Here is a 22,198-nt window from a genome sequence, read left to right as displayed (position 1 = left end):
ATGACTCTAAGCATTATAAAGCAACAAAGTATGATTAAAATTAATGGAACATAAACCTATATTCAGAGATTAAAATCATTCATCTTTTTAAATCCCTCGGCCACTTTTTATACTCCTGTTTATACTTATTTTATTTAGCGAAAGTGCAGAGTCAGCCCTTCCAATCCTTCGAAACACGCTGCCCCAGCAACAGCTGACAAACCCGATTAATCCAAACCTAATCACGGGACAGTTTGCAATGACTAATTAGCCTACCCTATTTCCATTTTATCCTGGCACCAGTGTGTATGCTTTATTATTGATTGTCATCTTAGTTGAAGGCTAAGGCTCCTTGGTAGATTGAACACAAATTTGTATAATCAGGGAACACTTATGACCATTCATACTAGCATATCCACACTGAAACAGAGCTACGCACTTATCACATAGCCCTGCAGTTGTAATTTTTCAAGTAGACAATGAGTTGAATATTTTTCCATTTCAGGCATTGAATTACTGAACCCTGCTGCCGTCTGGATGAAAGATTTTTCTCACATCCCCTGTGATCCTTTTCCCATTTTGTTTAATTTTTTAAGTCCCATGGATTTTCACCAAGGGAAGAATTTCTTCCTGTTTATTTGGGGTTCTCATTATTTAAACACTTTGATTAAGTCTCCCATCAGCCTTCCTTTTTTCAAAAGAAATAGTCGCAATTTATCCTGTTTTCTTCATTGACAAAATTTTCCAGTCCTCATAAATATTTTCTGCATCCTGTCCAGGCATTCACATCTTTCCTGCAATGTGGTGGTTTGAACTGTACAGTACTGTGCAAAATTCTTAGGCACATATATATGCCTAGGGTGCCTAAGACTCTTCCACAGTACTGTGGTAATTGTATGTATTGCACTGTACTGCTGCCACAGAAAAAAAACACATTTCATGACATCTGTGAGTGTTGATAAATCTGATCCTGATGTGGGTTTCTATTTGGGACTGAGAGTGGGAAGGGGGTAAAGAGAGGGGAATCATGGTTGGGAAAAGGGGAGGGAGCGGGAAGCACCAGTGATCAGTAAACCAATTGTTTAGAGTCCAATGACTTTGCCTGTTGTGTCAGGGCTGGGTGTGTGTGTACCCATGTCACACCCCTCCCTGTCACTCCTTCTCTGTCATCCTTCCCACACTCCTCCAGCGGCTTTCCACTCTCGCCATTCCCAACATTCTTTGCTCCTGCCAGATTTACTAACTCACTCTCCGCTCCACTTTGACAAATATAGTACTGTGCAAAAGTCTTAGGCACCTTAGTTAATTGTATGTGGCTTATTGTTTTGCACAGTTCTGTATACAATACACAAATGGTGCCTTGTCTAATATTTTATATTATTCTAGCATGTTATGTATAATTTTGGTATAATCTCCCTGCTCTAGTAATCAGTGTCTTGGTTGATAAAGACCATCAACCTAGGTAACTTTTAACACCTTATCTACCTTCACTGCTTCCTTAAAGTTGACATACCCTTCCGAATCCTCCTCCAGACTTCTCAACTTACTCCCATTTACTCCATAGATCCCCCGGCTTGGTGCACCTTCCCAAATATAATACCTTACAATTCTGTGGATTAAACATTTTTCTGCCCACTGACTAGACCACCTATGTCTTTTGAGGTTGAGAGCCACCTTTCTTCCTGTTAATGAGCGAGCCAATTATTGCATCATTTGAGAATGTTAATTTTTGTTGCATGTATCAATGATTGAAGTCTAATCATAGAGCAGAGGACCTGACCCTACTGGTAAAATCCTCCCAGTCATAAAACCCACTGGCAATCACTACACCCTGCAACCTGCCACTGAGTCAGTGACTTAGATCTCTCGTGTTTCTGCCTGGCCTGCCTAAAGGTCCTTGTCATATGTCTTGCTGAAATGTATGAATACTACATCAGAGCCCCTGTCCTCATCAGCTTTCCTTACTACCTCTTAAAACACTTAATCAAGTTTGTAAGCCATAGGGCGCCACCGTAGTCACAATAGGGCATCTCGGGGCACCAGGACTTGTAGTTCAATCCTGAAGTCCTCTGTGAGGAGTTTGTGTATCCTCCCCGTGGAATGCATGGGTTTCCTCCCAATGTGCAGGTTTCCTCCTACAGTCCAAAGATGTACAATTAGTACGCTAACTGGTCATTGTAAATTGTCTCATGATTATTTTATTTCGAGATACAGCGTGGAATAAGCTTCAAGCCATGCCACTGGCAACCCCCAACATTTAACCCTTGTTTAATCACAGGACAATTAGGCTAGGGTTAAATGGGTCACTGGCAGCGCAGCTTAAAGGACTGGAAGGGCTTATTCTGTGCTTACCTCGAAACAAAAGATCAATAACTCCCCTTAGTAAATCCACATTGACTGTTTCTGAGTAATCTGCATTTCTTAAATGAATGTTATATTTTTCCTCCAACTTGTTGCCAATAATTCTTCCATAATAAAGTTAAACTACCTGTAATTACTCCATTCCACACTTTCTAGACAAAGGTACAACATTACCATCATAATTTTTTTTAGCTGGAGGGGTTACAAAATGATGATCAGAGCACCTGCAGTTTGCTCTTTATTTATTGCAACATTCTGGAATTTATTTCATCCTTGCACAGTAATTTATCTACTTCTAAGATGTTAAGAAAGCTATACTGAATGCAGCATATGAATTCTGTGCCCTTTGTGCTGTCTATTAACATCTGTGTAATTAAAATTCCCCACCATTATTGTCCAAATACTTTTGCACTTGCCAGAAGTTACTGTTTACTGCAAATTTACTGTTCCATTTCCCTCGTCTATAATACACTGCTAAGAAGGATATATCAGTCCGAGTGGGACTGTGCTTTTTTATTCTTTAGCTTATCCCACATAACATTGTTTGAGGAGGGTTTTAACAAATCAGCCCTTCTCACGGCTCTGATTGTTTCTTGAACCATATTGGCACCCTCTGGTTTCTTGCCTGAAAACCCTGTAATCATGAATGTTAAGGTGCCATTCCTTTTACTCCTTAAGCCATGTTCACAATAGCGATAATATCATACTTTCATGTGTTTGTAAGTGTTTTCAGCTCATTTGCTTTGTACACTATACTTTCTGCTCAACCTATTTTCATAAGACATGACTTCTAGTCCAGGCAGCATTCTAGTAATTCGCCCTCTGCAACCTTCTCTAAAGCTTCCACATCCTTCCTATTATAAGGCAATCAGAACTGAACACAATATTCCAAGTATGATCTAATTAGGGTTCTGTAGAACTGTAACATCCTCGTGGCTCTTGAACTCAGTCCCTTGACTAATGAAAATCAGCGCTCCACACGCCTTTTTAACAATCTTTGGATTATTTTCACTGGCATCCTCTCTCCCCCTTGCGATGGCTGCAGAAGTGGATGATAGCACACATGAATGCTTGGTTAGAAAGATGCTGCAAGACAATAGGATTCTTGGGATAATAGGAGTGGGTCTGGGACAGGTGGAAAACAATGCACATCGGAAGGGGCTGCATCTCAACTGTGTTAATGTTTCCTGGGACAGTTTTTGGGGAGAATTTACACCAGGTTGACAGCGGGATAGAAATCTGAGGAAAGTTTCAGAAGGGAAAAAAGCAGGCCTAGAAATAGAAGACAGGTAATTATGGAGTGCATTAATTAATTGGAAATTGATTTTAGAGTAGTTTAAAAGATCAGCAAAATGTATTGTGCAGTAATGTTCGATAACTACTTCTGAGATTCTACTTATTGCTTTTATTCACTTTATAAAATACAGTTCTGATTTGCTCCATGACCTCTAGCTATTTATTTCCTCCTTCAGAATTTTCTTGCAGTCGCTCATTGAGATGTTGGAACTGGCACTGGGAAAGCAATGTATCAACCTGGAGTTACATTTGTAGCCCTACAAGTTCCTGTCCACTCTCCTAACTACACAATACCGTATACCTACTGCTTCTGTGAACTCTCTTTCCTCAATGTACAGCTGTGACACCCTTGGTGCTATGATCTGGCTTTGGCTACCAACCCCTAGAAGAATGCTCTGCCATCAGTATTCAGAACCGAATACTAGTCCAAGAGTAAGCTAGCCTTGGGGGGGGGGGGGGTTCCTGAACTACGCACGTCTTTGTCTCCATGTCAGTTGCTCAGACCCCCTCAGTCAGCACTCTTTTGACCTTTGGGGTGACCGCTTTCTGAAACGTGTTGTCTACTAAACAATGAAATAGTTTGTACTGATGTAGCTGTACTCAAGCTGGATAAACTGTGGGTTGAGCATCTCCAGCTGAAGACACTGTGGTTGTTCAGAATGTGCATTCTGTAGGTCTAACGTGCCCTGCCATACCTCTACTTATTAGATTAAACAGGGGACTTGGTATACTCTTCCTGTTAACTAACTTATTGATCTACTGAACCAAATGCTTGCATACACATATGAAGGACTGTCTCCTGAACTCCTTTTAAGGTCAAGGGATCGCTAATTACAACACTTTTTTAAACTCATCAAATCTGTCTCCAGCACATCTTTAAAACTTGGAGGTCTTTGTTTCCTGTTCTCCTCTATTTCAAAGCAGGAATTGAAAGAATTAAAGCATACTCAGATGTTAGAAAATTGTTTATAAAATATAGAATGAATTTGGCCCCATTGAGTCTGTTCCACCATTCCATCAATGCACCCCAACCCCATTCTCAAGTCAAGTCAAGTCACTTTTTATTGTCATTTCAACCATAACTGCTGGTACAGAACATAGTAAAAATAAGACACCATTTTCCAGGACCATGGTGCTACATGAAACAATACTAGAACTACACTGAACTACGTAAGAAAAAACACAAAAACTACACTAGACTACAGACCTATCCAGGACTGTATAAAGTGCACAAAACAGTGCAGACACTACAATAAGTAATAATAAATAATAAACAAGACAGTAGGCACAGTAGAGGGTATAGTAGGTTGGTGTCAAGCCAGGCTCTGGGTATTGAGGCGTCTGATGGCTTGGGGGAAGAAACTGTTAAATAGTCTGGTCGTGAGAGCCCAAATGCTTCGGTGCCTTTTTCCAGATGGCAGGAGGGAGAAGAGTTTATATGAGGGGTGCGTGGGATCCTTCATAATGCTGTTTGCTTTGCCTCCTCATTGAATTTTACTCAGATTGCAGTGGGCAGATTTCACTAGGTAGCATTTAGACAGACGGGAGAAGGGTGAGAGGTGCATGTGTCTTGGTCTGGGTGAAACTGCAGATTGTTAAGAAATACCGTTTCTCAGCAGTTTGATTGGCTTTTGGATGTGCACCTTGGTCTAACATGTAATTTACTCCAAGTTAGTAATATAAGTGAAAAATAGTCCTGTCAAGATTTTTCTCCAGTTGTCTTGTGTTAAGCAACATTTTGTTTTGAAATACTTACTATTATTTTAGTTTTTCAAGGTTATTCCCTCAGTTGACTTTGCCACATAATCCCTTTTGATTAAGGGAAACTTAATTTTAATCAGGTTCAGGAAGAGTGACTAATGTTGTCCTTTTGTTTAGTTGGAAACTGACTGTAAGGATTGAAATGTCTAATCCCAGAGAGCATACATTTAAATTGAGAGGGGGTAATTTCAAAGGAAATGTGAGGTGTTGTAAGTTTTTTTACACAGAGAGTGTTGGGTGCCTGGGATGGACTTGCCTGGGTGGTGATAGTGGCAGATACTTTAGGGACTTCTAAGAGACGTTTAGATGGGCACATGAATATGATGGAATTATAAGGATATGGCCATTGTGTAGGCATTAGGGAATAGTTTAATTGGCCTTTTGCTTCTTAATTTATTTAGTTTGGCACAACATTGTGCGCCAACATTGAAGCTTTTATTATGTTGGATGATACAGTTCATAGAGCCAACAAGAAATTGGCTGAGATTTGATAGAGGTGCACAAAATTATGAGGGGTATAGATAGGATAAGTGCAAACAGGCTTTTTTCCACTGAGGTTGGGTGAGACTAAAAATAAAGGTCATGGGTTAAGGGTGAAAGGTCAAATGTTAAGCGGAACTTCTTCACCCAGAGGGTGGTGAGAATGTGGACCAAGCTGCCAGCAGAATTGGTGGATGCAGGTTTGATGTCAACATTTATGAGAGACTTGGACAGGCACACGGACGGGAGGGTATGGAGGGCAGTGGTCCAGGTGCCTGCTGATGGAACTAGGTGGAGTAATAGTTTGGCATGGACTAGGTGTGTCAAAAGGCCTATTTCTGTGACACCATGACACTATAACCCCCTACTATAGGTGTTTAACTGGTTCTAAAATACTTAATATGACTTAACCTATTCATTTGAAATGTTCGACAAAGTAATGTGTTTCCTTTTTGTGAATTTGGAGAATTTGCTGAAATGTGAAATACTTTCCTATAAAGAAGGTAAAAAAAGGAAAATATGAGATTGAATGCATGTGGCGTACTCCTGTACTCTCTATTTACATTTACATTCCAAATTGCCCAGTTCCATGGAGACCTACAAGGAGGCTTCCACTGACCATCTTGAAACTTTGCTGCAGAAACTTGGAGGAATTGGAAAAATAATAACTATAGGCATTCTCGGGTGTTAGTTATTTGTCTCGATGACATAGAAGCAGAATTAGGCCATTCAGCCATTTGAGTCTGTTCCTGCATTCCATCATGGCTGATTTATTATCCCCTTAACCCGATTCTCCTGCCTTCACGTTACATTGTATTTAGATTGCAGTGGCCAGATGTCATTAGTTTTCACTTAGACAGAGGGGAGAAAGGCGAGAGGTGCATGTGCCTTGGTCTGATGAAGACTGGCAAAGGTGAAACTGCAGGTTGTTAAGAAAGACTTTTTCTCTGTAGTGTGACTGGCTTTTGGTGTGCATCATAGTCTGATATGTAAAAAAAAACTACTTCAGGCCTCCAGTGCATTATGACTAGAGGCTTGAAAAATAAATAATTTCATGGCCTGGTGAGGTAATAGGGTGGCACTATAGGGTAGTGGTTAGTACAAAGCTTTGCAGTACAGGCGACCCGGTTCAATTCCCGCCGTCTGCCCGTGACTGCACAGGATTCCTCCGACAGTCCAAAGACGTATCGGTTGGTAGGTTAATCGGTCATTGTAAATTGTCCTGTGATTAGGCTAGGGTTAAATCTGGAGTTGCTTGATGGGCCAGAAGGGCTTGTTCCACACTGTGTCTCAATAAATAAGTAAATCCATTATAATACAAGTCATGCCTTAGAGTAATAGTCAGTAATTACCCAAAGTTTCATTGCCAACATATAGCACCAAGGAAAATCTGAAACAGTGACCAAACTAACCTAGGAGCTTTGCAGATTCCTTAACTACCAGATGGTCTTCTGATTAAATAATACACCAAGTAAATTAAAATTTCATAGTATTTCAGCATTCTCAGTGAAGTTTTGATTTTACTGTTCTGTTAAAAAGTAGTACTCTTCCATCCTGTTTAAAGTATGCATTTGTTTTAAAATCAGTGCTGCATAGCAAATACAGCTCTGTTAAGAAATCCTTCAATCTAGCATCCAGTCAGAACGACCTACTTTTTTGTTGGCATTCATGATTGCAAATTCTTAACAATTTTTTGCTTGTACAATCAAATTAGAATATAGAACAGCGCAGCACAGAAAGTGTCCTTTGGCCCAAGATATTGTGCCCACTTTTTAACCTACTCCACAATCAATGTAGCCTTTCCCTCCTACATAACCCATAACCCTCCATTTTTCTTTCATCCTTCTTAAACTCTCTTAAGCTCTTTTAAACTCTTATATAGAGGTGGCATGGTAATGTAGCAATTACAAACCCTATTTCCAGAAAAGTTGGGATATTTTCCAAAATGCAATAAAAACAAAAATCTGTGATATGTTAATTCACGTGAACCTTTATTTAACTGACAAAAGTACAAAGAAAAGATTTTCAATAGTTTTACTGACCAACTTAATTGTATTTTGTAAATATACACAAATTTAGAATTTGATGGCTGCAACACACTAACAAAAGTTGGGACAGAGTTAAAATAAGATTGAAAAGTGCACAGAATATTCAAGTAACACCGGTTTGGAAGACTCCACATTAAGCAGGCTAATTGGTAGCAGGTGAGGTATCGTGACTGGGTATAAAAGTAGCGTCCATCAAAGGCTCAGTCTTTGCAAGCAAGGATGGGTCGTGGCTCACCCCTTTGTGCCAAAATTCACAAGAGAATTGTTAGTTTAAAAGGAACATTTCTCAACGCAAGATCGGGAGTGCTTCGGAAAACCATTGTCACTCAACACAGTCCGTTGCTGCATCCAGAAATGCAACTTGAAACTGTATTACGCAAGGAGGAAGCCATACATCAACTCTATGCAGAAACGCTGGCGAGTTCTCTGGGCCCGAGCTCATCTCAGATGGACCGAAAGACTGTGGAACCGTGTGCTGTTCAGATGAGTCCACATTTCAGCTAGTTTTCGGAAAAAACGGGCGTCGAGTTCTCCGTGCCAAAGATGAAAACGACCATCCAGATTGTTATCAGCGAAAGGTGCAAAAGCCAGCATCTGTGATGGTATGGGGGTGCATCAGTGCCCACGGCATGGGTGAGTTGCATGTATGTGAAGATACCATTGACTCTGAGGCGTATATTAGGATTTTAGAGGGACGTATGTTGCCATCAAGGCAATGTCTCTTCCCGGGACGTCCATGCTTATTTCAGCAGAACAATGCCAGACCACATTCTGCACGGGCTATAACAGCATGGCTTTGTAGACACAGAGTGCGTGTGCTTGACTGGCCTGCTGCCAGTCCAGATCTATCTACTATTGAAAATGTATGGCGCATCATGAAGAGGAGAATCAGACAACGGAGACCACGGACTGTTGAGCAGCTGAAGTCTTCTATCAAGCAAGAATGGACAAAATTTCCAATTGAAAATCTACTATAATTAGTATCTTCGGTTCCAAAACGATTAAAAGGTGTTATTAAAAGGAAAGGTGATGTAACACAATGGTAAACATGCCTCTGTCCCAACTTTTGTTGAGTGTGTTGCAGCCATCAAATTCTAAATTTGTGTATGTTTACAAATACAATTAAGTTGGTCAGTAAAACTATTGAAAATCTTTTCTTTGCACTTTTGTCAGTTAAATAAAGGTTCACGTGAATTAACATATCACAGATTTTTGTTTCTATTGCATTTTGGAAAATATCCCAACTTTTCTGGAAATGAGGTTTGTAGTTAGTGCTTTTACAGCACCAGCGACCTGTGTTCAGTTCCCAACCACTGTCTGTGGGGAGTTTGTATGTTCTCGCCATGACTACATTGGTTTCCTCAGGGTGCTCCAGTTTCCTCTCTCATTCTAAAGACATATGGGTTAGTAGATTAATTTTCACATGGGTGTAATTGGGCAGCACGAGCTCGTTGGGCCGCAGGAACCTGTTACCATGCTATAAATAAGTATGAAAAAAAAAATCTCCTTAATGTATCTGCTTCTACTATCTGCAGTGGTTTCAGGCACTTACCACTGTGAAACAAACCCACATCTGACATCTCTAGACTTTCCCCACTCAGCTTAAAATGATGTCCTCCGGTATTAGCTTTTGCCACTCTGGGGAAAAAGGTGCTGTCTATGCCTCTCAAAATCCTATACATCTCTATCAAGTTGCCTCTCATCCGTCTTCGTTCCAAAGAAAAAAGCCCTAACTCGCTTAACCTTTAAATTATTAACATGTAAGCCATGACTACTGTACTTCAGCTAAGCCCCTCGCCAGGTGCAGCCATGAGTACGTCTCCAGGCAACGTGCAGTGGAAGGCCCTTGTTGGAAAAAGGAAAAACAGTTGTTCCAGATCTGAATCCATTGTATTTCATAGACTAAATTTAGCAATTATGATGATGGTTATTTATCATGGTGTTAGCTTTCCTACCCGTTATTGTTCAAAGTTTCTTTCCAGATGTTTTAAGCAATCCTTTGTCAGTTATATTCATTAAATTTTAAGGTCTAGTTCCTCTAGCATTTGGCAACTTCTTCAAAATAGTAATTAGTTCTCTGTTTTAGGGAAAAATGTGGATTTCAGTTTGTGCCATAAGCTGCTTTTCTGTCAAAACTTGTAATGGAATAAGAAACCAGGTGCATTTTTCAAATGATTAACTCTTGTTTGTGACTTTAGCATAACCTAAATAATTTCCAAGCTGCTGCACCTCACAATGAGACTAATTGAATGTGATTAAGAGCGGGAAGCCCAGTTGATACCATTCAGTCCCTCAAACTGGAAACGCTGGATGAGCTTTGCTGCAGTTTTGGCTGAAATCTCCTACCTTCACTTTCCCAAGAACCAGAGTGAGAGAATACGAGACCAAAATACTGCTGGTTGTGAAAGTGGAGCAAGATGGCACTGGTGACCAATGGTGAAGTTTTATGGACAGCGCACAAAACTGCTAGATTATCCAGTAGATCTACTTCTTCTGAACTATGATTGCTGCAGTCTGCAGCCTGTAATTTCCCTTTTAAAGATGTACTTTTGAACCAACTAAACAATCTGGCACTTTTGCCGTCTCCTGGGGGATTTGGCAAACTATACTCTCAATAGTGCAGGTACGGCTGGGATGGCCGTTGCTGGGAGTAAACGCTGCACTGAGGACTGACAGCAGAAGGCGAACGCATGGTCATTCCCAATACTCCGTGCTAATTAAAGCATCAGACAAGAATAAAATCATCGAGGACAAGAGCGGAAAACGAACAGGTGTTCAGTGCTGTCTGCCTGTGTTTGACTGGTCTCCGTCTCTTCTCACTGCTACCATCAGGTGAGAGGTGCAGGAGTCTTGGGTCCCACGCCGCCAGGTTCGGGAGCAGTTGTTGCTCTGTGGCCATCAGGCTTCTGGACTGGCTTCATTCGGCTCAGCCATGGATCACTTTTGGGAACTCTGCAGTTCATGTTCCACGTGTTTCTGTTTCTTTTTACTATTTGCACGATCTGTCCTCTTTTGCAAATTGGATATGTGGCGGACTTGTGTGTGTTTTTATTAGTGATTCTATTGTGTTTCTTTGTTTTGTGAGTGCCTGCGAGTAGATGAATCTCAAGGTTATATATGATACACCATGCTTTGTTGATAAATTTGAACTTCTAATTACAAAAATATGATTGAAAGTACTAGAAATGAATAGCAGATCAGGCAGCACCTATGGAGCAGGAAACACCAAACCTTTCATGATCAGTTTCCTCAGAATCTAATTGACACGTCTGCATAGCTCAGTGCAACATGAGTAAGTGCCTGGAGCACTGAATGAGATGCCTGAAAAAATCACACTTGCCCGATCTGTCTGTTTGAAACAATATTTTGAACTACATGCCCTTACATAAACATTCCGATAGCATTTGGAACAATTTTTTGTCTTTCATCCTCTGTAAACCTCAGTACTTACAGCTACACTAATTCCTACTCACTATCCTATGTATCCTCACTATGAAACTCTTAGAAACTCTTAGCCTTGTGTTCCCTCTCTATACCTGGAATCTCTTTTGGCCCTGTTACTATCCAAGTTTTTTGTACTGCTTCAATTCTGATCCCTGAATTTCTTCACTTTGTCTCCTTATCCTCTCCATGGCTGCAATGCCTTTAACTATCACAGAAGATCAAAATATTCTATTGACAGCCCCCTTGCACTCACCCCAAATTTTGTCAGATTATGTACCGGTGAGGTACCCTGACTGTTTTTCTACATGAAGGGCACCGTGTAAAGGTAGGATGGCATGGTAGTGTAGCAGTTAGTGCTTGGGTTTACAGCACCTGAGATCACCGATTGGGGTTCGATTCCTGCGACAGTAAGGAGTTTGTGCATTTACCCCATGGCCACGTGGCTTTCCTTTGGGTGCTCCACTTTCATCCCACGTTCCAAAGAGGCATGGTTAGGCTTGTGAAGTTGTGGGCGTGCTGTGTTGGCATTGGCACTGGAGCTGTGGCAAAACTGAGCTGCCCCCAGCACAATCCTTACTGATTTGATTTGCTGCAAGTGAAACATTTCACTCAATGGTTCAATGTACATGTGACAAAATTAATCTTTTACTTCATGTATCTTTTGTCTCTTTGAAGCATCAGTTGTAGAAAGTGGTGACTAACTACAGCAAATTTACTCCTATGTTAATAGGTTGGGCTTTATCAGAGGGGATCTAAATAGACAATGGGAATTACTGTATGTGGGGTTTCCATCCAAAACCTGGAAGTTTGGATTTCCTTTGATTTTGACTGCACTACTAGCACAGTTAGGCTTGACTATTCTTTACCCAAAAGAGTTCCATTCAGGGCTCTGCAGGTAATTTTTCTTTGTACCTGTTGGTGAAAATGTGAGTGTCCAATTGCAGTTCTTGGTGCAGAACTGGGACTTTGAACTGATCCTTCACACTGGGTCTGATGAGTGAGGGAATAATCTGTGGTGATAGGAGGAACAGGAGCAACACTTCTTGGTCCTTACAAATGACATTGTAAAGCTCTTACCTTTTCTTCAAAGTTATATGCAATTTTGTTCAGCCATCCTCACCTCTGTTTAGCTGACAAGCCCTGTATTTCTAGTTTATTGAGCCAATACATAAACGTTGGCTACATTGTTACCTTTTCATATCATTCATTGATGATGCTCACACAGAGGAGATGGCTACTCTTATCAAGAGGACTTCAGTGCTCTGTACAGTTGTTTGCTAGCATGACATCTGTAAACATCTTACAAATAAGGTATATTATCCCTGTATGTGTGTTGGAGGAGGTGTGGTGTGATTAGTCTTTGAAAGTATACCCCAGCAGAGCGTGAAGAACGGCAAGAAGGAGAAAGTTAAAAACAAAATATTGAAATTACAATCAGTGGCCACTTAATGAGGTGTACCTGTACACCTACTTGTTAAAGCAAATATCTAATCAGCTAATCACATGGCAGCACCTCAATGCATAAAAGCATGCAGACATGGTCAAGAGGTTAAGTTGTTCAGACCTAACATCAGAATGAGGAAGAAATGTGATCTAAGTCACTTTTGACTGTGGAATGAGTGTTGGTGCCAGACAGGGTGCTTTGGGTGTCTCAGAAGTTGCTGATCTCTTAGAGTTTTCACTAACAACATTATCTAGAGCTTACAGAGAATGGTGTGATAAACAAAAAACATTCAGTGAGCAGCAGTCCTGTGGACAAAATCACCTTGTTAATGAGAGGGGTCAGAGGAGAATGGCGAGACTGGTTGAGGCTGACAGAAGGCGAAAGTAACTCAAATAACCACATGTTACAACAGTGGTGTGCGGAAGAGAACCTTTAATGTGCAATACATTGAACCTTGAAGTGGATGGTCTATAGCAGCAAAAGACCACACTAGGTTCCACTCCTGTAGCTAATAAAGTGGCCACTGAGTGGATATTCCAGTCATCTCCATTTTCCAGAGAACCACATTTTATGTTAAGTACCATGAAATATTTACTTCGTCTTTACTACCCAAAAGACATTTTAAGCATGAATTTATAAGACGCGGCACAGTAAAATCTGTTTTAAATGTTGAGATTTTGCTGTGGAATCACCAAGATAAGAAAAGTGCAGGAATTTAAATAAACCTAGTCCATTAATCCAATGTAATGACATTATACTTTGTGAAATATGATATGGTCCCAGAAACTGAACTGAAATTTGAAAACCTTTTAGTTTTTTTAAAATTAATTTACCTTTGTCACCATTGTTTCAGAATAAGCTGAGAGGTGAATGAATTTGAATGTTGTATTGATCCATAATTCAATTTTTAATGCGAGCATGATAGTGTTTATTTGAAAAGAATGGTTTCTGACTTTTTATTGTTTTTTGGAAACTTCAGTTACACTCTAAAGTATATTTGTGCTTTTTGCAGATTATTTCAAAGAAAACTTGACCTAAGAAAATAATTATACAAGGTAAATATGAAACCCAATAATTGCTTGCTTAAGTGCCACATGTTGGTTCATTTATTTGGAGGGAATAATTTCAATGTACAGAATTTCTTAGATCTTTTTCTGAATAATGAGTTGACATTCAATTACCTAGAAGACTAGATCGTATCCATTGCCTCAGATCTCACTCAAGGTTGTCAGAGATGTCACTCCTTAAGTGCTGCAAGTCCCAAAATTGGAAAGTGGTGAAATGTGGACCTATCAAATTAATACACCAATTGATAAATGTGGTCGAAATCTAAAGCTAAATGTGAAGATGTAGTGGGAAACTGAGCAATTTCAGTACTTGTCTTTTTCCTGAACCATCCTGTCCTAAATTGGCAATTGGCACCAGTGTCCCAAATGAATTGGTGACCTTGCTTTGTGCATTTTTCTTTTTTTTTTCAGCTAAATAAATTATGTTTATCTATGCAACATGAAACAGAATATGATAATCTATTCAGACTAAAATAGGTCAATCTTGGACAGCTGGCCTAAAGGTGCATATCTGTAGGGCAGTAAATGGGCAATACAGGAGGGCTCAGGGTTATCCCAGGCCTTTGCTTATGTACTTCTCTGATGTAGGGCCAAAGTTGAGTGGTTAGGTTCCTTGAGGTCATGGGGAGAATGACCCAGGGCTGGAGAATTTGGAAAAGTAGGGGTCATTGCTGATCATTGAGAAGGGATAATGGGAGGTGGAGAGGAATGCTTGGTAGTTTTCTGGCTAAATATATTTGGGGTGTGTAATTGGAAGTCATGGTTTGGCAGGACGTGAAATAGTGTTGATGCTTTATTCTTGGATTGATAGATTTGCCAGGAGTGATGTGGATTTCAGGCAAAGGGTACATGTGTGTATTGGTGATCGTACTGTAGATGGAGAATGGGGGTGTGCTGAAGATTGGGATACTATGTACTTTAAAGAAAATCTAAGTCATATTACCAATGCAAAGCAATGATATTTTCAGTCAGAAGCAGACACTGTGAAACCTTGCTTATGCACGACTGGCCTGTAAAATAGATGGGCCGTGAATAAGTAACTGATGTTATAGACCTGGCATACCTATGCAGTATATTGGATGTCACTGTGCATCTCCTGTGTGTTCGCAGGCACGGTCCACATCAAACCAAAAAGCGTAGCTTTCATCCATTTTGCACAAGGTTGTGAATTTTTCAGTTGCATATAATTTTCCATTGACATTGGATCGTATTATGGCAAGGAAAATGGTGGCGCACAATCCAATTTCTTTGTCTTACAAAGGTTTGTAAATTTTTGGAAAATATATTCATTACCTATACATGAACTTACAGTATTTCTTTGGTTGATTTGCTGGAATTGGTTTTGTTGCTGATATTTCAGTTTCTCCTGATTCGCTGTGGTTGACACCCATTTTATTTTGACTTCACTGAATTTGCTGATCTGTGTGCCCCCCCCCCCAAACAATCCAGCTATATTCCTGTAGTGACTAGGATAAACCTATTTTCATCCACTCCAGTTGTTTTGTTCCATACCCTGAGGGCATACTTGTGGTTCTTGTACACCACAAAGACATTTTGCTTATATTTGCTTCAGTTGTTTAACCTGAATTGTCCAGAATTCCAGTTGACAAAAGCCGAATACCGGGGAGGTTGGAAAACCAGATATTAAAATATGGAATACACTCTTTGCCCACTTTATTAGGTACAGGAGTGGAACCCAGTGAGGTGTTCTGCTGGTGTAGCTTATCTGCTTCAAGGTTCAACATGTTGTGTATTCAGACATGCTCTTCTGCACACCACTTTTGTAATGCCTGATTATTTGAGTTACTGTCACCTTGAATCAGTCTGGCTATTCTCCTTTGACCTCTTTGATTAACAAGCATTTCTATCCAGAGATCTGTCGCTCACGGGATTTTTTTTTGTTTTTCGCACCATTCTCTGTAAACTCTAGGGACTGTTATGTGTGAAAATCCCAGGAGATCAGTGGATTCTGAGATGCTCAAACCACTCCACCTGGTGCTAACAATTATTTCACAGTCACTTATATCACATTTCTTTTCCATTCTGATATCTGGTCTCAACAACAATTGAACCTCTTTTATGCATCAAGTTGCTGCCCCATGATTGGCTGATTAGGTATCTGTGTTAATGAGCAGGTGTATCTTATAGAGGGGCCACTCAGCAGGTTGGTTAAAATCTGTGCAAGGAGAAACCGTTAACATTTTAGATGTGATGAAATCTCTTTTCATTCTCATCAGATGCCGCCTGACCCGCTGAGTGTTTGAAGCATTGTTTATTCCTACTTCCTTTCCAGTGTGCTCTGGCCCAGTGCAGCCACTCACTCCTAATCAATACATAGTTATAATTCTCTTCAATACTTGCCTAATTTGTATAGTCAAATTTGAATTATATTTACAATGCGGTGACTGAATGCAGCTTTGTGATAATAACGATGTCAAAGGTAATGGGGAGAAGGCTGGAAAATGGAGTTAAGTGGGGTTATAGATCAGTCATGGTGAAATGGCAGAGCAGACTCACTGAGCTGATTGGCGTAATTCTGCTCCTGCGTCTTATGATCTTAGAATGAACAGATACTTTAGGAGGGCAGATCACAAGTGCTGATTTACTTGCCACTTCTGTCCAGCTCAACCATTTTGCTATCATTTCATTTCACCCTGTTCCCACCTGTTATGTTGATTTGATGCTCAGCTTTTGTTGCTCTCTTTTACAAATATTTACTTGGCAACATGCTCACCGAGCCCTAATTTAACCCAATTTCTTGCTTAAACACCAAGAGTGCTTCCAGATATGTTTATCCCTCCACCTCAAGTGAATTTTATGTCATTCCTGGAGTGTGTACCATCTTGGCTCACCTACCTGCCTCAGCAACTTCTTGGCTACTGAAACGTGAGGAGAAAATGGGAGATGAAGGAGAATAAAACTAGCAAAACAGATAGTAAATTAAAGACTAAAATTGTTTCATAGGATCTGGGGGTGAAAAGATAACAGAACTGAGGTAAAGTGATGAGTGAACATGAAGAAGGAGAGAACGGAGTGAAAGAGAAGACAGACATCTGAAAAGACGACTGTGGGTATCACAGTAGCGTAGTGGTTAGTGCAACGCTAATGCTGATTTAGGGTTTCCGAAGTTCAAAGTTCAATTTGGGCACCACCTGTAAGGAGTTTGTATGTTCTCCCCATGAACCATGTGGGTTTCTTTCGGGTGCTCCCTCAGTCAGTCCAAGACGCACTGGTTAGAAGGTTAATTGGTGATTGTAAATTGTCCTGTGATTAGAAGAAGAAAGCCCTTAACTCCAGGTGAGTCATCGGTACGCTGTCATGACGGCGTTTTTTAAGCAGGCTTTCTTATTTTTACGAGGCCGAGTTGCTAGCTTGACGTTCAACCCAACAAGGATGAAAAGTGTGCAAGGGAGCCAGCTGGATTCGAACTCGGGAGCCTTCGCTCTGAAGTTTGGTGCTGATGCCACTATGCCACCAGCCGGCCGGTGCTGTAATTAGGCTAGGGTTAAGTAGGTGGGTTGCTGGGTGCTGCGGCTCGTTGGCTGGAAACACAGTATCTCTAAATAAATAAATAAAAGGAATGCTGGGAGTTTCCTTGGGAGGGTCCAAAACTGTTTTGTCAGCTATTGTGTTCAGAATATTTATTGTCCAGGATGGACAGTCCAATTGGTGCTTTAAGAATGAATGTCAACTTAAAAATGTAAAATAGATTCTTCAGACATGCAAGATTTTGTTCTATTAAAATACGCTGTGTATTCCCGTAAGGTGCAGTGGCCACTGCTTAAATGATTCTTACCTCCATTCAAAGATATTTTTACTGTACTTCATCTCCATGTCCCCAACAGATGGTTTGTTTCTTGTCAACACTGCCATAGGTACCAGAGTATCTCTATTTTGCCAGTGACAGATGAATGTTTCTTAGGTTTATTTGTTCTTGGAAATAGCCTTTTGTATGGGGCTGGGCCTAAGATCCCGGATTACTTCAAATTAATTTTCTTTTGTTGCACGCGTGGTTTACATATTCTAGCCACCTTAATTATTCTGCACATTCCAAAAGGATTCCATGTTCCTGGCCCAGGCCCACTCCTGAACATTGAAGTTCCATGCTTTCCTTAGTTCCAGATTACAAAACAAAAGGCCATTCTGCCCTTTGCATCAATGCCAGAGAAATCCCATCAGTTTCATTCCCTCATTTTACATTCTGTAGATCTGTCAATACTTTCCCTCTCACGTGCCCATTAAATTCCCCCATGTTTCTTTATAATTACACAATGATGGAATTTACAGCAACCAGGTAATTTACCAGTTTTCTGTCTTTCTTTTGCCAGAGAGCCTTGGCATGGTTCCAGATTGCTTTGTCTCAAACTGTAAACTGTCAAATGTTCAGAAGAATCTTCAGACTTTCAACCATGTTCTATTCCCCGACCTCGAATGTTCATCTTTCCATTGTTGACCCCCTAAGCTCCATTGTTCTTTGACTACTTTCCCCCAAGTTCTGATCCAAGAATCAGTGCTTTATCTTTGTCACGGGAGTTTCTCAGCTCATTTGACTTGGTTGTTCATCTGCGCTGCCATTCCCACCTGATGCTCTTCTGATGATTACTCATCCATCTCCGTGGGTATTGCTCTTCAACTTCTTGCAAAAAGAAAGTAAGAGGCAAACTTTGAGAATGATATAGAAACAGTGGAGTTTTGCAGGAACGAGGCGAGATTTGGGCAGGACGGTACAACCTGTTAGCTTAATGCTATTACAGCGCCGACAACCTGGGTGCAATTCCTGTCTGTCTCTATTTTGTATGTTCTCCCCATGACAGTGTGGGTTTCCTCTGGGTGCTGCAATTCCCTCCCTCGTCCCAAAGATGTATGGGTTAGTATTGATTAATCAGTCATATGGGTGTAATTGGGCGGTGTGGGCTTGTTGTGCTGGAAAGGGCTGTTACTGTGCTCTCTCTAAATAACAACAATAGAGTGAGAAATGCAGATTAATAGAATCAGTCACAAAAATGATCTGCTATCAGTGCTGCAGTGAGTCAAATAACACCCAAAGAGAAAAATAAAAACTAGAAAAACAGCAATTAAAAAGTGAGGTGGTTACAAGGCGATATTGGTAACAAATATAGCAAATATTCATTCATTAGTTATGACTGTACAGTAGATTCCGTGAATGATCGTAAGCAGAATTACATGTGTTTAGTAACATGTTTTAAGAATGCCTGATTAATGTTGTTTAAATAGTTCTTTGGCATGGTCTGAGTAAAAGATGGGATGTTCATGGCATAAAATTTCCATAGGCCTTCAGCTCTCCTGCCATAACGGACAGAAGCTCAGTCAAAGCAGTGAAAACAGCTGCTTCTGCTGTAGGCACGAGAGAGATTGAGGGGCCCCTGAAGGAATTTAGTTCTGTGCTTTAAATCACAGATGTACAGACTTTAGGTTTCAATGTAAAAAAAACACAGGAATTTAACGAATTCCCTGTTTTAGTTGTCCCTGGAAACTTGTGCCAAAAGGGGACTGCACCAGATTATCTTGGTGCTATCGGTGCATAGTTTTCATGCACACATCTCATGCATGAGCACATATGCTTAGGATGAGCGAATTGCGTTGCTTATCCCTTTAGCGAGTGTTAAGCGTGAGTAATTTCATGAGTGCTGCACACTTGCTGAAACTGACGTCATGCCTGCACCTCTTCAAGGGGAGGTGACCACTGAATCCAACCACTGCTGGAAGGCATTGTGGAGCTTGGGAGCCACTGCACAGAAGAATGGCAGCACTGGCACGGGAGCGGGCACCCCGTTTCATGGATGCAGACCTCGACATCTTAGTGGAAGAGGTGGAAAACCGCCGGGAGATCCTGTACTGTAGGGGACCCAGGAAGCCCTTCAGGACAGAGATGAAGTACCAGTGGGAGGAAGTGGCCAGGAAAATCAATGCTCAGAGTGACGCCCCGAGGACCTGGTCCCAATGCCGCAAAAAGTTTAATGACCTCACACGTGTGGTCAAGGTCAGTGGAGACTGCAACAAATCCCATCTACCACCACTTGCACTCCTACAGTTACATACTCACCATTACCTGCCACCCACCCACACACACACACACACATCTCACACTCATTTAACTATTCAACTGTGGCGGCCATTTCACACTCTTGCATTGAAACGCGCTCATTAATGCTCTTCACTCTCTCTTACAGGAGAAGATTACTCGCAACCGCCAGCAACAGAAACAGTCTAGAGGGGCCCCTGCCCGTGGCCAGAGGCTCAGCCGCTTGGAAGAGAGAGTGCTGGCAATTATGCGCTGGGATGCCACACCTCCAGTGGCCGCCAGTGGATTGGAGATCATTGATAATGATGGTATGCACCCATCCAATTCATCCTTCCATGTTTCAGCCCCTTCCTCCTCCCCCACGAGATTTTATACCCAATAAATGTGTTCCCCTTGCCTGCCCCCTTCCCTCACCGTGACCATGCTTTTGTTTGTTTCCCATTTCAGACGCACAGGACGTACCGCCCGGCTTTTCCCAAGCTGATGAGCTGCAGGGCTCAGAGGAAGAAGACACGCAGTCACTGCACCTGTCACTCCCATCCACCAGCTCGGATCCTGGCACCTCGCGGTCTCTGGAGGACAGTTTAGAGGCGAGGTCTATTTGTGGCGAGTCACTGGGTACGTGTGGACCTCTGCCAGGCCAGGGGCGGCGGGTAGCTCAAGCACCAGCTTCCCGGAGGGCGAGATTGTACACGGTGGAGGACTCAGATGATGATTTTGACGGGGCAGCATACAGGCGAAGACTGATGAAAATGCACGTGGACATGCTTGGGGCGTTGTCGGACCTGCCCGAAAGCCTTCGGGAGATGTCAAGAAACATGGGAGAGTCCAGCTGCAACTTTGCACAAGTCTTTGCGCGGAGTCTGGAGCCCATTCTTTCCAGCATGGAAGTGGTGGCCAGTTCCATGTCAGCACTGGCAGACCCAACCACCATGCAGTGTTTGATGACGGAAGTTTCAGCTTCCATTGCGGCGCAGGCAGAGGCCACCCAGAGACTGAGTGCTGCGGTGGAAGCTCAGACAGCGGCCAGTCAAGCACAGACCGCCGCCATCGTGGCTCTGGATTCCACTGTTGGCAGGGGCTTTGAGGCCGTGAAGGCACTCTTGCGATCAGCTGATTGCTAGGCTGGCTGACGCAGTGGCCCCCGGGGGGGGGGTGTCAGTGGGCCATGGGGTAGGAATAGGCTGTCCTCTCTCAGAACGACCTCATTCATGCTCCCACCACTCTCACTCCTGCCCATGGAGGAGCCATCGAGGCCCAGAGCTGCTCGTGGCCGCCCTTCACGGACATCTGCAACCTCCTCCACTGCAAGGCAGCAATGGTTCACCAGCTTGGCTGGCATCGCAGTGCGGAGCCAGGTGTAGAAGTAGTAGGCTGGATAAAGACCATTTGGAGAAAAGCACTCAAAGAATGTGTAAGGGTGATTGGTAAAAGATTGTATGGTGCAGTTATTGTCTGGAGGTATAATAATCTTGGACGTTTAATTGCTTAGCTCTGATTTTTGTGATTTGTAAAATAAAGGAACACTTAACATGACCATTGACAGAAGATGGCAACCAGAGATGTGTCATCATGGGGATTTGTGTTTATCTTTATTCATTACTACTTGTTACTGTTAGGAGTCAAGGGGGAGGTCAGCAATATATTGATCAGGCCTAAGTTTCATTGAGTTTGGTGAAGAGCCTCCTTTAAGCCTCACTGCAGTGCTTGCGAAGGAACTCTGGTGGTGCTCCACTGGTGACTTTCTGTCCTGCAGATGTCAGAGTGTCCAGTCAATAGGTGACAAGAGATCAGAACTTCTTTTGATGGGGAAGTGCTTATCATGAATTCTTGCAGTCTAGTTACAAAACAATACTCAATACATTATTGGTTCAAGGAGGTTCACATACAGTAGCCATCTTTATCCAGAAAGAAGAGCGCTTTTTAATAACTTTGGAACTTTAAAATCCCTCGCATAACCTATACAACACTATGATTTTATACAATGAAGAGCTTATTTTATTTAGAGATTCAGCACGGTAACAGGCCTTTCTGCCTCAGTGAGCCCGCAATTATACCCGTATGAACATTTAACCTTGTAACCTGTATGTCTTTGGAATATGGGAGGACTGGCAGACCACAGTACGTGTTCTTGCAACACTGTGTGTCCGACAGAGTGATCAGCAGCACTGGGGCTCCACAGGGGACTGTCTTGTCTCCCTTTCTCTTCACCATTTACACCTCAGACTTCAACTACTGCACAGAGTCTTGTCATCTTCAGAAGTTTTCGGATGAC

The 22,198-nt window shown here is 41.8% G+C and overlaps 1 protein-coding gene across 8 annotated transcripts in view; it reads left to right on the top strand.

The window, feature by feature from the left end:
- Positions 1-22,198, top strand: part of zbtb33 (zinc finger and BTB domain containing 33) — a 49,245-nt gene that overhangs the window by 18,080 nt on the left and 8,967 nt on the right. For 3 of the 8 annotated variants that reach the window (XM_072270969.1, XM_072270971.1, XM_072270970.1), the window contains exons 2-4: positions 13,826-13,868; positions 20,072-20,231; positions 20,371-20,541. In XM_072270969.1, coding sequence (XP_072127070.1) covers positions 20,171-20,231; positions 20,371-20,541 — 232 coding nt within the window. In that variant the 5' untranslated portion in view covers positions 13,826-13,868; positions 20,072-20,170. Of the gene's footprint in view, positions 1-13,825; positions 13,869-15,074; positions 15,142-19,521; positions 19,882-20,071; positions 20,232-20,370; positions 20,542-22,198 lie in introns of those variants that run through there. The other 5 variants (XM_072270968.1, XM_072270966.1, XM_072270973.1 and 2 more) reach the window with 4 other exon arrangements.

Source organism: Mobula birostris, chromosome 10 (assembly GCF_030028105.1).
Source record: "Mobula birostris isolate sMobBir1 chromosome 10, sMobBir1.hap1, whole genome shotgun sequence".
NCBI classification, from domain to species: domain Eukaryota; kingdom Metazoa; phylum Chordata; class Chondrichthyes; order Myliobatiformes; family Myliobatidae; genus Mobula; species Mobula birostris.
This window is presented reverse-complemented; position numbering and strand designations above follow the sequence as displayed.